At 26.2% G+C, this 24,361-nt stretch overlaps 1 protein-coding gene across 2 annotated transcripts; it reads left to right on the top strand.

The window, feature by feature from the left end:
• Nucleotides 1-416: 416 nt before the first annotated feature.
• On the top strand, nt 417-24,297 carry LOC107445933 (2-hydroxyacyl-CoA lyase 2). Of its 2 annotated transcripts, none has more exons than XM_043050321.2 (16): nt 417-816; nt 5,232-5,285; nt 6,486-6,590; nt 8,502-8,580; nt 8,933-9,024; nt 9,105-9,243; nt 9,737-9,848; nt 12,340-12,440; nt 14,100-14,209; nt 16,559-16,682; nt 18,063-18,157; nt 18,344-18,498; nt 19,402-19,539; nt 19,994-20,168; nt 22,631-22,729; nt 23,139-24,297. In XM_043050321.2, exons 1-16 carry the CDS (start codon nt 700-702, stop codon nt 23,322-23,324), a joined length of 1,881 nt encoding a protein of 626 aa, XP_042906255.1. In that variant the 5' UTR covers nt 417-699; the 3' UTR covers nt 23,325-24,297. The 2 variants fall into 2 exon arrangements, with proteins under 2 accessions (XP_042906255.1, XP_042906258.1); XM_043050324.2 differs by having other exon boundaries at nt 807-1,070.
• The last annotated feature ends 64 nt before the right edge of the window (nt 24,298-24,361 follow it).

Consider the following 24,361-nt stretch of genomic DNA (forward strand, 5'->3'; position numbering starts at 1 on the left):
TTTTCGTTTTAAGTGTTAGTTTAGCATTGAAATTAGTTTTATGTTTTAGTTTAGAAGTGCTAAATATAATTTACTGTAATTCCATAATTATTCGAAATCCGAGAGTCAAAAGTTTTAAGCATACAATTGCATTTCGTAAACTGCGGTGGTCTCTTTTTTTTTCTTTTGTTGCACGTTTTGGAAATTTTCGTTTTGTTCCGGTTTTCAATGACATACGATATACGCTATATCTGCATTCATTAATAACAGAAATGTGGATCCTCACTCAATCATTACATACAAGAGTCAAAAAGAGATAAAAATTCAATACTCTAGCTTCAATGTATTTTGTTTTCATTTTATTTTTATTGAATAATAGCATAATAGCAAGTAAAAACGAATCTTTCAAAGTAATTCTAGTGATCATTACGATGTGTACACAAAGATGGCGACACTAGCATTTTCTGGATGTTAATTAGGAAAATTTTTTGTTTACTTTAAAAGATTTAACTTACTGTGATTTAATAAAATTTATTTATGTTTTATTATCAAAACATTAATCTTTAGTTAATTAATCGTGAATAAAACTAAAAAAGAAAATTTCGAAACAGGAACAATGCTACTAGATCTTCTTGATAAGCTCTAAAGGCGTTTTTAGATGATACTTTTATAGTTCTTTTTTTTTATTAACTTTCGATTGAGAATTTTTCATTCATAAATATGTGTTGCTACGATTTTGTCTTAGAAATAGGTCTTTCTCTTCTTGTCATATTGACAACTGCTTTTATTTTGTTTGGAATCAAATATGACTTGTGGACTATTTTGACAGCGCCAGAGGTAGGAAACTAATTTTGCAAAACAAATATAAAAAAAAGTTCCTAAATTACGTGAACTGTTGCGTAATCATTAGTACCGTACTCTAAAATGTTTTTTTTTTTTTTTTTTTACACCTGTTGATAAGATTCGTGTGTTTTGAATTTGTTTTGATTTAATCTTCGAGCACGATGCATCTTTTATTTTCTAGATGCAGATTGTTACGAAACTCGCAACTATCTGTTTTAAGAAACTTTCAAAATAGGCAATATTTTAAGGTTCTTTTTGATAATTTTTTCCTGTTTTCTATTGTGCGATAATGTTTTAATAAGTTTTAATATAAAATCCATCGAAGCATCATGAATTATTTTTATTGGCTATTCGAAGTGTGATAACTGATTAAATATATATTGTTATAAAATTAAATTTTTAATTTCAATTCTTTTAAAGGTACAAAAATTTTTAAAAAAATTATGTTAACTTCGTGTAAGCAATTATGATTATTTTATGATTTCTAAATGATTATTTTATGATATCTACTATCCTCGCCCTCCCTCTAAGTAAAAGCTTAATAGTATGAAAATGAAAATTAATAAGTTTTCAAGTAACATCTACTGTGGTTTTTATTTTACATTATTTGTTTACATTATTGGTGGCAATTTTTAAAAAAAATTTTGTTATTGTTTAAAAAAAATTTTTGTTTATATTTTATTTTGTTTCAAGAAACTATTGGTATAAATTATTTTCTTTAATTTTACGATTTATATTTTCATTCAATAAATTTGTCCACTTATTCAATCCCTAATTTGTATAATTTTATTTAAGTAATTTGAAATAACTAAATGAAAATACTGTATATTCCTGGTGTATAAGACAATCCTCTATTTTTAATTACATGATAGCAAATTTCTTGTATATCAGGTGTATACGTTGACTGCTGAAAATATTTATGAAATACTCTGAAATATACTGATTTATATTTGTTTATATGCTCTTGAATAAATTATATTCACTTTCTTTATTCTGAATTTTATTGAACACCATTCAAAGAATTTTTTCTAAAAAAAAAACAACCTCTGTTTGTAAAAATAATTGTATATCACATATTAAAAATAGTTTTTAAAGTTTGGAATGTAATCTCATTGTTTATAATGAATTGATATTTCGAGATCAACCGTCTAACTTTATTACCTGTGTGTAAGTCGACCCCTGATTTTCATAAAATTTTGGGAACTTTAAACATTGACATATACACTGGGATATAGGGTTGTTTACTTATACTTGTACCTATAGGAATATTAAATTTCATTGGTAATTGCATGGTATATATTTTTTATTGTATACCTGTATATACTTTACTAGTTATATATTATTTTATATTTATTTTTACTGTATTTATGTATAAATGACCATGTAAAGCTAGGCCCAGGGGTGATAGAGGTTCATGATTAATTTTCCAGGTTACTACTTCCAATTTATTTTAACGCCTTAGCGCTTCAGCCAATACTACTAAAATTGTAATGTTTACAATAAAACACGTTCTTTCATTTTAACTTTATTTTAATCTGTTTAATTTTTGAAGAACAAAAATTTTGGAAGATTTTACAAGCATGCTACAATGTTACCCGATAAATAACAAAGTAATACTTAACACAAATTTAGCCAAATAGGGACTAACGCTCAAAACATAGCACACCTCACAGTTTATTTGTGTTGTGATGTTAATATTTGGTAAATTTATTTTCTCATCACCTTTTAAAATTTATAAATAACAGAAAACTCATATGAATGATAAAATTATTTGTAAATTTTATTACAAATCGCAATAATAAAACTTCCCAGAATATCAAGCTTGTACCAACATTCCCTCATAAATGTATCATAAGTGGAGGAATGCAATAAAAGTTTTCTATATTTCTTCCAGTTTTAGGATGCAAGCTTGTTTTTAGTTACATTTAGTCACTTATCCATAATATTTATCTGTTTCATAAAAGGTAAATATTTAGCTATAGCAAAATATTTTTATTAATAATAAAATATGATTTTGAAACAGTATCATTTCTACTTCCATTTTATTTAAACAGTTAGTAATTTAGATTTTTATTAATACATATCTTTTTTTTTTCTTATTATTTTTTGCTCACTTTTGTAGGTTGTGCAACTATTTATATAGGCTCACCAAGGATTGTACTTGACATCCTTACAGATCTTCACATCACTGTCTAAATCTCTAATTTGTTAGACTTCATGGGTTGTCTCAGGTCTCCAATTTTTAAGGGAGGCAGAATTAAAATAAATTGGTTTTACTAGTTCTCAAAAAATCCTCAAATTTAAAAAAATTGAAAAGATTAATTCCATTGCTAAATCTTTGCAAAATGATTAATGTTTACCATTTGTTGGCTTGTTTTTAACCTAGCTTAGTTTAAATTGATGGTGAATTTTTATATTTATATGAAATATTAGGGACATTTTTTAAAAATATTTCTAAATATTGAGGGGATGACTTGATCTCCCATCAACAACACTCATGTTAGAGTTGTAAGATTTTAAGTTCAAATCACAACTTTCATAAACAGTGGAACACAATTATTGGTGGAACTTTTTTTTACAAAATATATGTTTTTTTAACTTTGTTAAATTTTTTTATTTGTTTATTTTTTTGAGGAGGAGCTTGAGTTGAGATTATTAGTTTATGCCTTGGTTCATTAATCCTCTGGTATAAAATCACATTTTAGGCTACATTATTCTTCACTTATTAAATAGGGAAGGGTTTCCCAAGCTTAGAAGATTTAAATTGTCTCATGGCATCCCAGTCATAAAACATTTGTCTGCTGTATAACATTCTATACATATAATTGGTAAGATTGTGGGATAGAAACTATTGAAGTAAGTGGTAAGAATGCAAAGATAGTTAACACAACTCGTATTTAAATCCAGTCAAGTGTTTTCATTGTAATTGATTAGAAGGTATTAATCATAATCAAGAATGTGCAACCATTTTTGGGCTGTGGGCCACAAAACCAATAAAATACAGTGTTAGCAGCCAACAATAACTCAATGCTGTAATTATAAAAAATATAGGTAATATTTAGATTCTGTTTGAAAGAAATATGAATAAGTTACAAATGTATAATTAATCTTTTACTTCCATGCAAATAATAAAAATAATTAATTTTAATGCATTTAATTAAACATACTTATTAGATTACAAAGCAAATTAAATTAAAATTATAGGTATACAACAAAAAAGGTAACTTAAATTTATCCTGAAAATAACATTCACTATTAATTAGAAATTGAAATCTGTTACTTAGACAGTATCAGATTAATGTTATGACTTTAGCTAGAATTTTGAAATTTAAAATTATTTAATTTTTATTTTTGCAAATCTGTAAGTAAATACATTTTATTAAAAATTTTGAATCCATTCCATCAATCAAACTTTCATAATGAAATAGTTAATTCTGATACTTTGAGAAAGACTCTGAACTAGATCAATAACTTTTTACTTTTATATATTTTTTTAATAATTCAGACAGTTCAGGAACATAGTTAAAAGTCTTTGTGGGCTATTTTTGTCTTGCAGGCTATAGGCTCTGCATCCCTACCATTATATAATATAATGTACAGTAGGGAACCGATTATCCGGAACGATCGAGACCATCGCTATTTCGGATAACTGATTTTTCCGGTTTTTTGAATCGCTACAAAAAGCCGTTTTTTTTTATTGTTAAATTAAACCCGACTAAAAAAAAATAATTTTGGAAATAATCTTAAAAAGAAGAAAAAACTATGAGGTAATACACTAATGATTTTTTCCAAAATGATGGTAAGGTAAACATCTTTCAAAAAAGAAAAAAAAATCCTAAACTCTTATGAGGAAAAAAAAATTTTTTTTTTTAAATGGCAGGAAAATTTATCGAATTTCGTTCCGGTTTTTTGGTTTTCCGGTTTTCTGATTTCCGGATAACGGGTTCTACACTGTATGTGTTTATAATTATGAAAAAACAGTAAATGAAGAAAGATTTCAATCTTTCTCGAACAGGTTGTGAACTCATTTAATGCCATGAGAATGGAAAACATTTTGGTTAACAATCTTGTTACTTTTACCTTCTAAATAGCAACAAATTATTAAAAGATTAATATTATATTTGAAACCTCACAGCTACTTTCATCGTACTCCTTGCTGTTTCAGGGCAGGGCTAAAGAGAATAGAAGGGCTGGTTCACTCCTTTGAAGTATCTCTTGCCGCTCCGATCCTCCGACGTCACTCTAGTGACGTCACTTNTTAGAAATCTCTATGGATGCATGGGGATTACATATTCTCTCATATGGTTTTATTTCTATAATAATTTTTATATCTATACAGAGTGTTGTGAATTATTTTCTTTCTTGACTCTTCCTTTTTAAAAATTAAAAAAAAAATCTTGCTTTTTTAGGTTGATATTGAATCTGAGAATCATGGGGGAACTCTTGTTGCGCAGGTTCTTAAGGTATATTCTTAATTTTGTTTATCAATAAAACACATCATATTTGTTATATTAAAAATTTTCTTTTTTTTACGAAATACTTGACTTTTTAATTTTCTTGGATTTAAAATTTTTTTTTAAATAGTTACTAAAAAAATATAACATTGAGCATATGTTTTCAGAATTAATTTTTCTTTATCAATTTTTTTGGATTCACCAGTTTTGAAATTTTTTTTTTAAATATCTCTAATAAATATTAACTTACTAACTCAGTGGCACGGCAGCAAATAGAGGGCCAAGGCCTACTGTGCCCATCTTAGTTTTCTTGACCTTGGGCTCAGAGGTGCAAGAGCAGATGTTCCGGGTAAGTAGTCAGCCAAACGTGGAACCCCCAGTGTTTAGTTCCCAAGCATGCTTGGTATTCATTTATCAACCCACTGAAGGGATGAAAGGCTGAATCAACCTTGCCCGGCCCAAGGATCGAACTGGGGACCTGTGGCATGGGAGCACGAAGCACTACCGCTCAGTTCTAATAAATATTAGATAAAATAAAATCTATAAATCAATACCTAATCACCTACATGTCTACCCATTACAATGACGATAGGGGTTACTGTACTTTGTGATACCTGTATTTAACAAATTCATTTAAGAAATACAAATTGTAATTTTATGACAATATTGTGGAGTATATATGGGAGAAATTCATTGTTTTAAAAGTCATGGGACATTCAATTGTTTTGTTGTATCATATATTTAAGATTTTTAGTTCTTTAAATTGTACCTCATTATTCAACCAGCTATTTTCATTAACTGTATTAATAGATTATATTAGTCGAGAAAATTTCTGAGAGGTTAAGATGTGCCTTTCAGTTTTTCCTATGGAATCTAACTTTATTGCAGGAAAAGTTTCATTTGTTGCTTAACCAATTGATGCCGAAGTCACAATTTGTCAATTATATGCATTTGCATTGTTATGAATTCAACAGACTTGCTTGAAAACTTTTTATTTGATTTGAGAAAAAAAAAGTGCATTAGAGTTATAAATTAAAATTAGAGATATAAATTAAAAATTTTTTCCCTTCAAAAATCCTTTCTTTAATTTAACACTTTACACTAACACCTTGTATCCTAGTAAAACTGACAATAATTTAAATATTTATTTTATTGTGCTGAAACATTAGGAATATTTATTGTTTTAAATTTATATTTTATTTGTTTTAGAGCCATGGAGTTTCACACATTTTTACTTTGATTGGAGGACATATCTCACCTATCCTTATTGCTGCTGAGAAATTGGGGATTAAGGTCATAGATACAAGACATGAGGTTAATAACATTATTTTCTAGCTCTAAAAATTTTATTTCTAAATTTTATTTATATTCTAAAATTTTATTTTATTAAAATTAAATGATAAATGTTAAAACTTTAAGCATTATCCTAAACTTTTTAAAACTTTAAACTAATGGATTTCTTGCACCAAGAAACAGTTTTCCTAATGTAATTTAGAGGAAAAGTAGTGCAAAGCATAAAAACTTCAGCAATATTTTTCCTGGAGGCTGAAGACCTAGGGAATTTAATTTTTTAATTTTTGGCTTCACCAAATACGAAATAAGATTTAAAAGTATGTTAGATATAAAAAATGTGTTTGAGAAAGTATTGAAGTATAAAGACATTTAGGAACTTATTTGAACTGATTCAATAGTTTAACTATATATATATATATATAATTAGTTTAAACATTCTTTGTACAATCTTAACATCTTGACTTTTTCATAGACCCATTAAAAGCAGCAGTATTTGCTGCTTCTGCTAAGTTGGCTTGTGTGCTTGGCTTGATTCGTCAGCATTCAGGGTCTTATTATTGCACGGGACTGGGCTGTGCTCCCTTTCTGATAGGGCACTAAATACTCGTGATAAAAAATATGAAAAGTATTTTTTCATTCTTTCTGTACTTATCAGTTAATATTTGAGATGCATTTTGCTACATTTTGAGAAACATTATTTTTGTGATTTATTAATAATTACAATAATAATTAACTGAAATCTTTCATTTTCCATGCTTATGACATATTTATGTGAACAATGTGATTAGTATTCACTGTTCTTATATACTTTCAAGAAATACCATTAGTATTTTATACAAGATTTTCAATTTAAAAACTCTTTATTGTACAAACTCTTTATTGTTAAAAAAGTAATAATTTAAGAAAATTTATAGATTTTACTTACATTTCGGATTTTTTTACCTTTAAAAATATTGACATTTTTAATTGAGGTCTTTTAACTTCGAAAAGGAAAAATAGTACATTCTTTTAAAGAGAGTCCTGAACTGAAATTCTGATCATGGGTCCAAGTTCACCATAGCTCTCATCTACTTCTAAATAGTATTAAAATTTTATTAAATTTGTTTAAAAGAGCTCTTTTAATTGTTTTAGTTTATCTCATTAAATTGTCATCATACATATACATTAAAACTACACACACTGGCCAGTGAATTAATGATGTTTTTTGGTTCTCCTTTCGCAAGGATAACAGCCCATATTCACAAGAACATCAATTCTATAGAATATCATTCAAATTAGTTTGAAGACAAGATTGATGTTGGATGAGCCTTTCCAACATGTTCCGAACTTTTTTTTAAGATTAAGATCCGGATAGTTGCGATTTCCAAGGAAGGTGTTGGAAGTCAGATTGATGTTCATTGAACCAATTTTGTACACTTCTGGCATGATGTGCAGTTGCATTATTGCATTATTAAGATGTATCCTTCACCTTTGCAGCAAAAATGTAACATTGTGAGACGAACTTGATTTGCCATTGTGTCCAGGTGTTGCATGGCTTTTTGTTTCACCTTGAGAAATACCATGGCACCACTACCATACCAACATAACATGTTTGACGTCATGATAGTCCCCCAGACCCGTGAACAGTGCAAACAAGGCAAGAGAAAATATCTCAAGTTTCAAATTCATTGATCAGTGCGTGTAGTAAAAAACTCTTGTAATCAAATTAAATACAATTTACGGTTCACAAAAGAATTTAAAAATTGCTGTATCAAAATTTTTTTATCCAGTACATTTTATTAACTAAATATTTTTGCTCATGCAAGTTTTAAACTTTTATGTGTGCCATCACTGAATTATAGACTATAATTTTGAAAATCTTATTAAAGATATTTTAAATGTTGTTGCTTTACCAATTCTGAAAGCTCATAGTAGTTATTGTTTTTATATCAGGTTACATGTGTTTTTGCTGCTGATGCATTTTCTCGCCTTTCGGGGAAAATGGGAGTGGCTGCTGTTACTGCTGGGCCTGGTATGCTTGCAAATAATTAGTTTTTATTTATTGTTTTTTTTTACTTTATTGTATTTAATATTGCAAATAATATTTTATATCTTTTTAAAGAAATTTATAACTGTGGCATTTCATTTTAAAACCAGTTGAATCTAGATTTTTAACTAAAATGTTTCAGTTTTATTCCAGTTCTTGAACCACTTTAATGGATTCTGATTGTAAAAATAACTTTTATTCTTTTAGTCAAATGTTTGGATCAAATATATTTTATTAGTTTCTCCTTATTAAATCCTGAAAATGTGTTGAACTGATTTTGGAACAAAAGTCTTCAAATGAAGTTTCAGTGTCATTCCTAAATAATAAACCTTTCTAGGTGTGACAAATACTATAACTGCTCTAAAAAATGCCCAGATGGCTGAAACACCATTACTTTTGCTAGGAGGAGCTGCAGCAACTTTATTAAAAGTGAGTGTGTTGGTAGATTAAATTTTATGTTTTATATTCTCAACTACTGTTTTCATTTAAAAATATGGTTTATTAAATAGGGTCGTGGTGCCTTACAAGATATTGACCAGATTAGTTTAGTGAAGTCTATTTGTAAATATCATAAATCTGTAACTTCTTTGAGGCAGATAGTTCCTGTTTTACGTGAAGCTATGAAAGAAGCTGTATCCAATACTCCAGGTATATTGAGTTTTTTTTTAAATTATTTTTCTGACCTATATTCTTAAATATTTTTTTAAATTAGGTATTTGTTTGAATTGATTGCTTAAACAAAATATTGTTACTGATTTTGCTTTACAGTTAAGTACATTTGTATCTAAAATTTTATTATTTCATGTTTTAATAGTTCTATGAAAAGAAAAATATAAAACAGTAACCATGCTATAAAAGAGTTAAATATATAAATTTTAACTTTTTCTAAGCTATGTTGTATTTTGTTTAAGTTATTTCCCTTTCCCTTAAAGTGTGTGTATTCTAAAAACAATGAATAAAAAAAAATGTGATAATTGTTTAAATCTGGTTTGTATTTGATTTAAAATTAATATATATTATAATCCAATTCAAGCCATTCCAAAAAAAGAAAGCTACATACTATTAATATCAATTTAATTTCTAAACTTCAATATTTATTATTATATGTCATACCTTAAATCTATCTAAATTTTTTTTTAAGGGCCAGTATTTGTAGAACTTCCTTTAAATGTTCTTTATCCGTATAAAGTTGTTATGCAGGAAATGCAAATTAAAGAAAATCCTAAAGGATTTGTTCAAAACATCACAAGTATGTAAGTATCTGAATCAGTTTTAATTTATTTCAATCTATGATGCATCTATTTCATATTTTTAGTTTAGTGCACAGAATTGATTTAGGTCTTTTTTATAATATTCAAGATATTCTCCTTCTTCATTGACTTTGCAGCCCTAGGTGGCCCTTGGCCTTCTTGGGTAGTTTTCTCCAGGCATCATTTATTGCAGTAGTCTTCCAGTTTTTGATTTATAAAATGATCATGTATATTTTAGACTGCCTCTAGGAAGAGCGAGTACTCATAAGCTTAGCCAAAAAATAATTTTTGTATTACTTTTCCCTTTTTATATGTATTATGTGTCTAGAACAAGTGACATGAATTTAGAGTTTTTGTCTTTTGTTTATTATATCTTTTAAAGATACAATATAGTGCTAATTTAAAAGATATAGAAATAATAAAGTTAGGCTATAATATTAATAAAGGTAGGTAATAATAATAATAAAGCTAGGTAATAATAATAAAGGATGATTCTGGCATTCAATTAAGTTATGGTATACTTGATATAATATGGTGTAACAACTTTTGTAAATGATTTTAATATTAAATTAATGATTATTGAGTTTGAAATTTTGTCCTACCTTTATTTTGGAAAGAAATTATTTTTGTGAAAATAGCCAGTGTGGTCACTAGCTCTGGAGAAACCTGGAATTCTCAAGATATATGAAAATACTACAATAAAACTTGAAATTATCATTGAAATTTAATCTGAACTCTATGGAAATTTTAACAATTGACAGTTTTGTTAATCATCTTCATTTTTCTGAATATGACATTACTATATTTACACACAACTATATCATCGCTATATCTCAATATGTTATTAGGCACTTTCATGTGACCAATCTCATAAAATTTATCCAGTCACATTTTAATCTTTCTCTTCATTAGTCCTATTTTAACAAAGTCAGTTCTTAACATTTTAAAAGATCATGTTTTTGTTTAATGTAAAAATTTTAGATATGAAACAATGATAAATTTTAGTTTCAAAAATCAACTATTTTAATGTAAATCTTCTCTTTTTCTATATTAGATATTAATTTGTAATGCACATAGATACATTTATAAACTTTTAAATTACTTTTTAAATTATATTGATTTAAATCATGACGATTTCCAAAACTTTTCTAATTTTACTCTGTAAATCTGAAGAATTTGGTTTTGTCTGGAGAGTGTCCAATTTGATAGTTTACATCATATCATTTGTTATTTAATTGAATTTTTATATATATATATATATCTATATATCTACTTGGATTTCCTCTTTTTTACTCTCTGACTACTCTCATCCCTGAATGGTAACAGAATGTCTCCTGAAATAGAAAATCGAGTCTATTTGGCAAATAGGGTTGTCTATGGGCTGAGAAGATTTATTTAATCTAGGTTTCTTTCTAGAAAAACAAAGCTCTTAATTTACAAAACTCTTGTCAGGCCAGTCTTGACATATGCTTCTGAAGCTTGGACAATGACAAAACTAGAGGGAAATTGTATCCCAATATTTTAGATAAAGATTTCGCACAGTATACTTGGTTTTGTAAATGCAAAGAATAACTGGAGAAGGAGATTTAACTTTGAACTGTACAAGATTTATAAACGAGCTGATATTATTTAATACATAAAAATAAATGGAATTAATTGGATGGCCCACGTGATTTAAATAAGTAATGACAATACAATAAAAAAGATATNATATTAGAAAGCAGCCCTTTTTGAGGATATAATCGTGTGAACTGACCTCTTTTAATTCATTTCTCGAATGCTTAATAATTTTTTTCTTCTCGTCATTAATCTGTATTATTTTCCATATTTTCTCAATATTTAATTTTATATATACATATATACACATATATACATATTATATATTCATATATATATATATATAAATCCTATAATGCCTAAATATTATCAATATAAAAATAATGGATTTTCATATCAGTTATAAGTAATAAACCACTATATATCCATAAATGAACATGAGTTTTAGTATTTTACATATTTATATTTGTATAAGTAAAATGTTTGTTTTTTTAATTTAAGAGGTAATTTGTAATCAAAGATCATGACCTTTTTTTTAATAAATACCTCAGCTGATTATAAATTTTTTCTGAGCAGAAGTTTTGAATAAATATTTTCTTCTTCTTCTTCAGCACGACAGCCCTTATAGGCCTTGGCTGCCTCAACCACGCGTAGCCTCCAATGCCTCCTATCCATGGCGACTTTTTTCCAGTTGTTAATTTTCTAGATGTATCAAATATGTTATTTTTGAGAGCATGTTGTGTTTATTTTAAGAAAACTTTTTCCATCATTATTTTATTATCTTAATGTCAATATTATCTTTCTAAAACTTTTTTTGTATCAAATGTGTTACTTTTTAGAGCATGTTGTGTTTATTTTAAGAAAACTTTTTCCATCATTATTTTATTATCTTAATGTCAATATTATCTTTCTGAAAGTTTTCATTGTACATTCTTAGGTTTTTAAAAACATACCTACGTTATCAATTTGCTGGAGCTTTTGACGAACAAGATACTTCTCCTCTACCTGTAAGTTATCCTAAAGCATCTGATAACGATAGTAAGTACCAGTCATATTTTACACATGTTATTGATATAAAATTTATTTTTCAAGCCCTTTTTTACTTTACAAAACATAGTAATTTTTAGTAAGATTGCTTTTAAATATTATTAAAGTATAAGTAATAAATTTTGTAGTAAGTTAGAGTATTTATGATTAGTTTAAATAATTTAAAATTCTGTTGTAAATTAAAATTATTACTCATCATATTAATGTATGGTGTAAAACTTAATTATAGACCAATTTAAATGAAAATAGTTGTTCAGTACTACTAAGTTGCACATGCAAAATATTACCTATATTTTAAAGTAAGGAGTTGATTGCATTTCAGCTCGAGAATCACGGACTTGTACAATTTAATTTTAGCTTTTTCCATCATAATTTGTATTTTTTTCTCCTTTAATTTCCATTCCATATAACTTACATATAAATCATTTCTTGATATTTTTACAGTTGAATAACAAGCACAATTTAATAATTTTGCAATTTATAAAGGTGATTAAGTTATAAAATTGTCATAGTATAACCAAAATGTTACGTTCATATTATTATGTTCACCAAAATGTAATCCTAAATTACACAATCTAACTAAATGTTGTTTATAAAGATATCTTATACATTTTCATTGACTTTGAGGATATTTCAATGTACTCTTTAATGTATATTTATTTCGCTGACTTTTATTTTTTATCACTTAACCAAAAAATTCCTCGTAGACACGGTTAGTATAATAAAATGGAAAATAATGTGAAAAGCTCAAATAAAACAATCAAAAAAGCCAGACATGGTTGGTTGGTCTTTAAACTATATAGTTGTGCTTTATATTTTATTTTTTTAACCTTAAACTCCAGCAAAAGAGAGATCCTCCTTTTTTTCATACTGAAAGTATAAGAATGCCGTAAAATTCTAAAAAGTACATTGAGCACAATGTTTTGTGAAAGGGGGTTATTAACCTATCTACATCTTCAATTCTAGTGAAGTAAAGCAAAACTGTTTATTTCTTTATTTATATTCATTCATTGTAATTCATAGGAAGAAAATGAAAAAAGCTGATCAAAATGAGCATTATGGAACCATTAAAAATATTTATGTTTGTTTCTTTAGATCACTTTGTTCTAGCAATACATTTGATCCATTGAATTACAATGATTAAAATAGCATGAAATATATTTTTTGTAAGAAATAAAAAAATATATATATTGTGAACATAACCTTTAAATTAATTTAAAAAAAGTAACTTCGAAATAAAAGCTCTAGTCAGTTGTCGCAAAACTTTATTGAGAATGGTAATATAAAAAATGCATGTTTAAGATTGAGTTTGAATAGTTTTCAGAACACAAAAAGCAACAACAAAGATACTCTTGGTCTAGTAGAAAAGGGTATATTTTTCTATGAATCATTGACATATTCTTGTAAAAATACTTTGTTTTATTATTATGCTGTGTATTTTGCATATTGTTTACGAATAAAGTATATTTGAAAGCTTTGATGATGATCTGTAAAACTTGCTTTTGTGTAATATCGAATATTCTTCTTCTCATGGGTCAAATTATGGAAGGAAAAAAAAAAGAATATATTTTAATTTACCAATGCATAAATATTTGTTGCCATTTTTATAGTATAAGTACTTCAGTTAAATGTTGTTTAATTATTATATAGTCAATAAATGTATGGAACTAATTGCAAAATCTGAACGACCTTTAATCTTACTTGGAAGTCAAGCAATGATTCCACCAACTTTGTCTACATCATTGAAAGAGTCTTTAGAAGTAAGTTTCATTTTATAATAAGTACAATTTCTATCATAGTGTAGTTCATAGACAGTTATAGTATTTTTTTCAACTGTTGTTGTATAAGCATACATTGTGATTAAATTTTTAAAAGTTGCTTAAATAATTTTTAATTATGTTATTTATGTAATACAAAAATATTTGCTTTTAATCTTGAACTTAGTTTGTGGTAGGAAATGTAAATTTTCTTGCTATTTGAACAAATGTTTTGCTAACGTTACTCAATGAAAAGATATGAATAAATTTTTTCTCTGTATATATATATATATATAGAAAATTTAAGATAATTTTAAGATTAAGATAATTAAGAAAATTTAAGATAATTTAAGACAAATCTTTAAAACTAAGATACAAAAGAATTTAAATGATATCTGTAAGGAAATATTTATTGTCGTTTTATGTTAACCAGTATTTTTATGTAAGGTGCATATTTAGCATCACCTAACAGCCTTTAAGATTTCAGCTCAACAGTTGTAATATCTAAATATGTTTCCTTTTGCTTGGAAATTTTTTTTTCTTCAATTCATCCAGCTTTTCCAACATTATTCTAAAAAATTTTTTTGATTATAGTTAATTGTGTAGTGTTATATCAGTTAATTATGTCAGTTATCTAGTTTACCTCTTATTATATCAGTTAATTGTGTAGTATAATATATTAATTTGATACTTTTTTGGTAACTTACATCAGAGTAGTAATGTTTATTGACAATGACCAACATTAGTAGTTCATTAAGTTAAAGAATAGATAGGTTTTTGAATGTTTCACAGTTGGGCCTTGAAAATTTTTTCTTCAGAGAAAACTACCAAAAAACAAATTTTTTCTTCATGATGCTGTTTCAAAGGCAGATTCAAATTTCCAATTTAATTATAGGGCAAGCCTATACATTTTGCTAAAGAAACTGCGACAATAGTGCTAAAAAAATATAATCTTTATCAAAGCATCTATCCCTAAACTATCGAACTACTGAACTGTAAAATTAATTATTGTTTATTATATATGCAATTTTAAAATCAAAACTTAATTCAATAACATAGATTCATTTTGGTAAAAGTTAGTTACATTAAAATGAATTAATACTTCACTTTTTATGTTACTGCTTATAAATATGCTATCACTGTTAACGGTATTTGTAAAATAATAATAATCTGATTTGTATGAGTGGGCAATTTCTATCAACTGTTCACTGTAATCATGAACAGATATGTCGTATTTTTGATGACTAACTGCGACAAATGGAGTGGTACTAAGCTGTAAATAATGTTCTGAGAATCTGAAATAAAAAGTTATATTCATTTTGAAATAATACATCCAGGCATGTTTTAGAAGAAAAAAAATATTTTACTGAGTGTAATTAACAGGATTTTTAAGTTGTTTAAACATCATTGACAATTTTCCTCAAATTGTAAATACAGAAATTGAGTGAAATGTGTTTTTTGCTCATGCTGAAAATTTACTGTTAGTCAATATTGCAAATAATGAGAAATACTTTCAAAAAATGGGTGTACAAGAATTTAGAAAGTAAAACTATCAGCCTCTGGATGAAAAACTATGAGATGCATGACATCTAAAATAAATTTTCATGCTATTGATTAAACTAAAATAGTTTTATTAGGTAATTTCTTGTTGTATTATCTCTCCCAGTGGAACTATATGAGGATGATATAATATCATTTAATAATTCAGATTTTTATATAATATACATACATATACTAAGTTTAATCATCAGAAGCTTTATGAAATATGATAAATGTGTCAAACTGCTTAAAGAAGCCCCAAAAAGGAAACCACTTTTATTTTAAACACATCTAGTTTCTGCTTAAATGACCCTCTATCTTTATCACAATTGTACAGATTCAGTACAAAAATAACAGTACACAGTTACAAAAAAAAATAGCATCATATATTTTTTGAAATATTTATATACAACACTTTTTATAGAAACTATTCTACATCTATAAAATGATTATGATTTAAGCTGTAATATATATAAATTTCATTTTTACTTTCTTGGATTTTGATGTATGTAATAATTTAATTAGATGAATAATGAGAAGACTTAGTTTTGATTGTTATTGAAATATTGATCTGGTATTGAAAATGATAAAATGTAACAACAGAATTAATTTTAAAGCAATGCATTTCTAAAATAAAGAATCAAACGAGATGAACTTAGCTTTTTATTTTACTGAAAAGTTTTTATAAATCACAAACATTGTGATATTCTCCATGTTATAACTCTATTGCATTTAATTGAGTAAAATCAGTGCAATTTTGAAAGTTTTATCTAATACATTGATTACATGTCACATAAATTTTTTTTTTCGAAGCACCTGAATATCCCATGCTTTCTTGGTGGAATGTCTCGTGGCTTACTTGGACATAAAGGAAATCTACATATGAGACAGAAAAGAAGAGAAGCTCTAAAAGAAGCAGATTTAGTAATTTTAGCAGGTGTGCTCTTTGAGTGTCAAAATTTAATTATATAAAAACTTTAGACACATTTATGATATTGTATGTATATTTGTGCATCACTTATCTTATGTCATCTTGTAGATTATAAGTTAAGCATTTTTACAACACATTTTTAATAATAAATGGTGTGAGTTATACATTTTATATGATATTACATTTTAATGACGAATATACATTTTCAATCGTAAAATGCATTTTTAATAGTAAGAATTAGCATTTAAATATTTATTATCTCTTTTTCAATGCAACAAAATGTCCTACAAAAGTTAAACTTGTTTTGTAAATTATCATATAAAGCAAACAGTATAAGTTTTTTAAGTAACATGACTGTGAAAGAAGTTGTAAAGTGTATGCAAATCATTATATTTTGTTATCATTTACGGTAAAAATTGTACTTCTCGTTTTTACTTTTCTTATTTTAAACATTAACTAAAGAATCAAAAATTGTTACATAATATAAATTAATTTTTTAAAAAATCTGTCATTTTTCTTTTTGAAAAAATGTTTTGGTACTTTTAAGTTCAAGATTGTGAACATAGGACCAAAATAAACTTTGGCACTACTTCTGAACTGCGATCTTATTAACAATTAGCGTTTCTAAATTCGAGTATAATTCTATAATAGTTTTGTAACTAATGTTTCTCTTGAAGCAGGAGAATTCTGAATTATAATAAATATAAAATAAACTATGAAATTTTGCTTCAAAATATTAAGATTATCAAACTGTTGCAAAAATTTTGTGAAATATATATGGCAAAATTCTTCTATTAAAAGTTTTGTACTTAAGTTTTTTTTTTTCATAAAAAGCCATGCTCTACTGAAAATTGATGTTTTGCAATTAATATCAAAATTATTTTCAGTAAATTGTCTTAAAATATTCAGATTTATGACTAACTAATTTAAAAATCGTTTTAAGCCATTTATATATTAATCATATACAAAATAGGATAGAATGAATCTCACACTAGTGCTAATGTAACAGAAGAAACAAGATTATTTTATAATATTTGTTAATACTTGATTTTTTTTTTAAAGTTTTTGTAAACAATATGTCATTTCTTTACTGAATTGGACTGTCTTTATTTCTTTTAAAGTAATAGAGCTGTTAAAATCTGCTTGAGAAGTTTCAACTTTGGTTTAATAATATGCACTAATAAAACATAATTCAATATTTATTGATTCATTCCCTTAGTTGGAACTAAATTTTAAACATAACTATAGAAAATCTATTGACATTTTAGAAGGCTTATTTTCTAATTTTTTTTCTGAAATGTTATTATCAAGTTAACATTCATGTTAAACATAATATAGTTAGTATGTGTGTTAAGTTACTGAAAAGTATTGTTTATTTTTTTGTAGGTACTGTCTGTGATTTCCGACTATCATATGGAAGAGTCCTTAGTTCTAAATCAAAAATTATTTCTGTAAATAGAGATGCTCAGCAATTAAAGAAGGTATTCTTTTTTTTTTTACTTGGAATTATTTTTTTATTCATTAAAGAAATTCTGCTAACCTTTCCTTTGTAGAAATTACTTCATTGTATTTAATGCTTATTCAAATAGAAGTTATAATTAAATTTTGCAATAAAAATTAAATAAAAAGTGTTTATGAAATTCATGCAAATTTTTAAAATATTTTAGAATTCTGGTGTGTTTTGGAATCCTGATATAGCAATTCAAGGTAGTGCTCCTGAATTTTTAATAAAACTTGCATCTAAATATTCTTGGGGATCAGCTCAAAATTCTTGGATTTCTAAACTCCGAGAAAGAGATGAAGCTACTGAAAGGCAGAATGAGTATGTTTTTTTTCCAATACTGTTTATATTGTTATAACAGAGAGTTTAATATTGACATGGCCATCCATAGTAGCTCCACAACCATCCATCCACACCATGATGTTATTTAAGCTTAATCAGTTTAATGAAAAAAGAGGCATATCAAAAGTTAATATTTTAGTATGTTATTAGCTTGTTCACAAAGAGTATCATAGCTCCAATAATTAAAAAGTGTTTTAAAATAGTGTTAATTGACAATTTAAAATCAAATTAAGAATTTACTTTTCTTCCAAGAGTACCTTGTTTTCTGATAGTTTAATAATAGTTCTTAATTTTTTTTTTGCTGCTTGATAATCAAGTGTATTGTTATGCAACTGCATATGAAAGCCTTAACAGTTTTGCTACAGTGGAAATTTAACAAAGTTTTGATTAATAAGTAAAAGAAATATTTAGCTGCTCACATTAGCCCCTTTTTCACACTAGCCCCTTTTCCACACTAGCCCCCTTTCCCCTATATATTTTTTTTCTGGAATAAAAATTTGTTTGCAATCTATAATGAGATAGTAATCATCTCTTTAAATGTCTCAAGCCACATACTTTTGATTTTTTTTAAAATTAAATCTAAGCATTGGGCTAAAAACAATCTCCTATTCTTAAGAAATTTAATAGACTGGTAAAATTTTGTTATCAACATAGATCTTTAAAAGCGGCTCAGGTTTTAGGCACTTAAATAATAACAGTTGCATACCATCTGTGGCATAAATTTAGCAAATGTTTAAAACACATAGTTTTGCAAATATAACTTTTAAAATGAAAAAATTAGTCTCACTATATATCTTTCTATATTTTTAGCTAATTTTCTTTAATATTGTTTCAAATTGTATCATTAGGACTGTTTTCCAAATCATTTTCCTATTATTACAGGGAAAAAATAGTTCAATCTGACTCTAAATATCTGGATCCTATTTATCTTATAAACCAGCTGGAAGAGGTTTTGCCTGATAATACAATCCTTGTTGCTGATGGAGGAGATTTTGTTGCTACGGCTTCATACATATTAAGGTTGTCTGGTACCTGTTTTGATCTTTTCGTTAAAATTATATTGATTAATTATTAGTTATGATCATGATTTATACGAAAATATATGTATTGAACTTTTTTCTGTAGTTGATGTAAAATTCCTATTAAAAAGTTAAGCACTCAACAAAAGGAAATTATTTATGATTCAAGTGCTTTAAAACATAAATGAAATCTTTAAACAATATTAATTTTCTTATTTAGTTTGTTATTATATTATTTTTTAAATTAGTTAATACTCCTATAATGGTATCACTAGAAAAGGAAGTTGTTATGGCTGAATTTTTAAAATTAAAAGCCACTGTTATCCTTTAAAAATCAACAACTGTGCTTTGAAGTTTTTTTTAAAAAAAATTTTGACTTTCAGCAGAAACAAGAAAAATGAATGTGAACAATTTTTTAAAATCTTATTTTCGTTTTTTTATATTTTGAAATATAGACCTCGTGGTCCTTTGAAATGGCTTGATCCTGGTGCATTTGGGACTTTAGGAGTAGGTGCTGGCTTTGCTTTAGGAGCTAAAGCATGTAACCCTGATTCAAATGTTGTCATTCTTTATGGTGATGGTTCTTGTGGATACAGTATTGTTGAATATGATACCTTTGCTCGTCACAAGGTACAAATTATTTTAAATCATTCCTTTTAATCGTCCTTCTTACTAAAAATGATAATTTAGAGAAAATTTTGTTAAAAACTTCTGTAACTTATTTTAGGAATCTTTTTATATTAACTTATAAAACAATCTTAAAGTTAGAATTTTGTTTTTAAAAGAAACTTTTTTAAAACATTTTATAAACAAATATAAGCTGAAAAAAGAACGGAATTAATGTTTATTTAAGCATGTCAAGTCCAAAAGTATAAATAAATAAATGTATAAGAATATTTTAAAATGCCTCTTTTGTGCTCTCCTATAACACATGTTGCTCTTCTCTTCTTTTTTATACTTAAAACTAACTAAATTGAGTGTCTTTTTTTCAGTTATCATGTAAATTTAGTAAACTTCAAATCAAAAACTGTGAAGCCCACTTTTTAGAATTAGCATTTCTTGAAAATAGAAACACCAACTCTTATTAAAAAAAATTTCCATTGCACACATTATAATATATTTCATTAAAAGGATGTAAATAAACATCTGATGAAAATGCTTATATTTTTGAAAAGTAATAGTGGCCTATTTTAAGCATGTTTTCTTTAATTAATTGTGTGTAGTATTAAAAAGTTTTGATGAACAAAATATACAAATCTTTCAAAGAATAATTGCCTTTCAACATTTATTTTTGCATTAATACAAAAAAAAAATCATACAGTTTACAAAACTTATACACTCATTTTGTTACAAAATTAGTTCACTATCTTGTCTCTAAACATCATTAGGTTCATATCAAAAGCTAAGAAGTTTTAAGTCCCAAACTTTCAATTTAGCATAAAACTTACTGTCTTTATGTCTAGAATCATGAACTATTTTCAAGTTTTTAAGATTTTTTTAATTAACTTGTTTTTCATAATTGTATCAAATTTTTATTATGTTAGTTTGGCAAAGTTTAATGTGCAGTGTCTCAAATTTTATTTTACTTTTTTAAGTTCATCATATTGAATAACCCTTTTCAAACAATTTTACAGATTTATCTAGCTGCCTTATTGTAATAAGGACACATTTTAGTCTTATTGGTTTTCATTTTGCTCCTTAACTATCATTTTTAAATTAATGTTTAATAAAAAGTTTACTTAAGTTTACTTAGAACTTAAAAAGTTTCATTTTGATGTCTCATTAATCAAAAAATGAGTTTTATGCCTTTTTTTTAAATAAAAAAATCTTAAGTTAATATTTGAACAAATTTCTTTGCCAGTTGCTCACATTAAAGTTATATAGTCCCCCACCCATTGGGGCATAAATCCTTCAATATAATCAATCTGGTTTTGATAAATGTTTTCAAATTATTTAATAACAAGAATAAAACTATATTAATTTGTACTAAAAATATTCCATTTTATCATAAAATATACTAGCCAGACAATAAAATTTTCTAATTACTGACACTTCTTATGTTAAGACACTAAACACAGATAATTTAATATGAATTAAAAATGTATAGAATAACTAAAATATGAAGTTCTATTGTTACCCACTAATAACTCTCATGGCTAAATTTAATATAGTAAACTTAATAACACCCTACACATGGTACCCTAATATTAGACCAGTAACTACAAAAACACTACTGCACATGGTGGCAAAAAAAATTAATTACTACAAATTTAGATGACACTGTTTACTGAAAACTTAGAACACTTTTAATAAATTATATTACCATTACACGTGCGTATGAAAGATTACTAACACTTAAATCGTATAGTACAATGCGAATATCGAATTCTCTAGAATAATAATTATTTTTAAATATAGTTGAAAAAATTTATTAAATAAGATGATATAGAAGGAGACTGAAACACAAAAAATAATTCACAACATTTATTGAGCTGCTCAAATATCAAAGGGAAGAAATCCTTCAAAAAATAATTTAAAATAGGTCAAAATTAATAACATGGTGAAGCCAGATGAAACAAACTTCTGTAAAAGAAGTAGGGAGAAAAATTGCAAATGGATCGAAAGCGATCCTTGTTTTGTCAAAAACTCTAAAATATTGCACCATCTTCATCAACATACAGTAAGGCTGGAATCATCAGCCTGGGGACAAAAACAGACTGCCAAAAAAACCACATTCTTCATATTTTTTTTTTTTTTTTTTGCATTGCCACACTAGGAATCAAAAGGAGAGGTCTGCTAATGCAATTTATTTACTGCTGATCTTTAACCCCTCGCTGATGTGATATATCCTCCGAATGGGTGGGCACTCTTCTGTCTTCATGCAGCCTTAATCCACATGTATAGCTCAGTGCTTATGTGACATAATTGAGGCTTTTAAAGCATGTTACAATGAGTTGTAACACCCACCTTGCAACTTGTTGAGGACTCACAACCAAAATTACAATTATTTGATTTATTTTATAAAACTTGTAATGTTCTTTTAGTATGCTTGGAAGAAAATATTTAATAATTGAGACTTTTATTTGTTATAGTTACCTATTGCAGCAATAGTTGGAAATGATGCTTGCTGGACTCAAATAGCTAGGGAACAAGTGCCTCGTTTTAAAAGTGATGTAGCATGCAATTTATCAGTAAGTAACAGTTTTTTTTAAAAATGAATCAAATTACTTTAGATGCAGTTACTCTTAAGCATGCTAAATTGTTGATATTAAAAAGTTTTTCCTTATTTGTTGAATTTTATTAAATTTACAATTATTTCATAGAAATATGAAATGAAAAAAAATGTGTACAGATAAATGAAATAAAATTTTAGAAATATAAGTAATTTTTGCGTTTAAGTAACTTTCTCCGGTCAATATATGCTAGCACATAAATATGGAGTGATTCTATGAGCTTTATCATTTGAAATTCTTATAATTTGTTAATACTTTATTTAAATTTTGTCAAGTAATTTTCTCGTTTTGTCTCCACTTTTTTATTTTGTGTTATAGTTAGATAGTTAAAGAGTTTTCTGCCATATTTTATCTTTTTTCCTTTTAGTACACAGACTATCATAAAGTGGTTGAACCATTTGGTGCCAAAGGATTCTTGTTATCAGGTGAAAATAAAAGCACAATAAAAGATACAATTAAGACTGCTTTGCAACTGACTGAAAAGGGTCAAAGTGTTTTAATAAATGTATTGATTGGCAAAACAAATTTTAGAGATGGTAGTATTTCTGTGTAAATGTTTTTCTGTTCAAATCAAAGTTGTGAAGAAATTGAAAATCTATGGCGATTGTCTCTGTGATTTTTTTGAATTATGTTATCTTTTAGAATTTTTATTTCAGTTATATTTATAGAACTGCAATTTACTTTTAGCCCTTTGAGTTGTGCCAATGAAAATGTTAAAAATAAATTTTCCGGTTATCAAAGTGCCATTTTTATAAAAAAAAAATTTACTTTTCACTCAGAAAGATGTAAGTTTCAACACCAATACAATGAAGTAAAATTTGAAAGACTGCCATAAAAACTGATTAGTTTATTGCAGCTACTGGTATTTACACTAAATATATTTTGAGAAGATTTTAAATACATTTTTCTCTAAATTTATAATTTAGCACTTATTAATTTTTGTTATTCTATGAAAACAAACCATAGTAATATTAATGCTTTAAAATTTTATAGTAATTACACTATTGTGTGTAAGGAGCATTGTTTTACAGCTTGTTATTACAATTGCATTTAAATTGTTCAATCAGCAAAAACAGTTCTAAAAGAAAAGAAAAAATTTTATTCATCCATTGAAAAATTTTTTTTTTTTGAAAAAATATGTGTGACATGACTCATAGTGTTATTTAATATTTTATTATAGTGTCATTTGGATTTACTTACCTGCATAAATTATATTACTTTATTTTGCTTTTTGCAATCTTCATGGTGATAATTTAGTAAACTGAATTAATTATTTATAAAGTTAAATTAATTGTATTTTTTTATTTTACATTTTCAATGCAACTTTTGTAGTTGTTTGATGAGATGTACATTAAATTGACTTATACTATAGTAAATTGAGTTATAACGATGTTCACATAAATGATGTATTCTTTGTAATATTTTGAATGGTTATGAATAAGCTCTTACATTGTTCTGTACTTTCTGTTATCCTTTTTTTGAAGAAGAAAAAAACTATGTAACATTAAATTGCATTATTTAATACAGTTTTGTTTCTTAGTTTACTATTCTTTTTACAAATATCATTATTTATACTAGTTTAAGTACAAA

This window comes from Parasteatoda tepidariorum, chromosome X1 (genome assembly GCF_043381705.1).
Source record: "Parasteatoda tepidariorum isolate YZ-2023 chromosome X1, CAS_Ptep_4.0, whole genome shotgun sequence".
Classification (NCBI taxonomy): domain Eukaryota; kingdom Metazoa; phylum Arthropoda; class Arachnida; order Araneae; family Theridiidae; genus Parasteatoda; species Parasteatoda tepidariorum.

Bases quoted from the DNA above. Each gene is read 5' to 3' on its own strand.
- LOC107445933 (XM_043050321.2), top strand. From the start codon at position 700: ATGTGTTGCTACGATTTTGTCTTAGAAATAGGTCTTTCTCTTCTTGTC. The intron at 5,286-6,485 runs GTATATTCTTAA...TATTTGTTTTAG, and splicing joins TTGTTGCGCAGGTTCTTAAG to AGCCATGGAGTTTCACACAT. The intron at 12,441-14,099 runs GTAAGTACCAGT...ATTATTATATAG, and splicing joins TAAAGCATCTGATAACGATA to TCAATAAATGTATGGAACTA.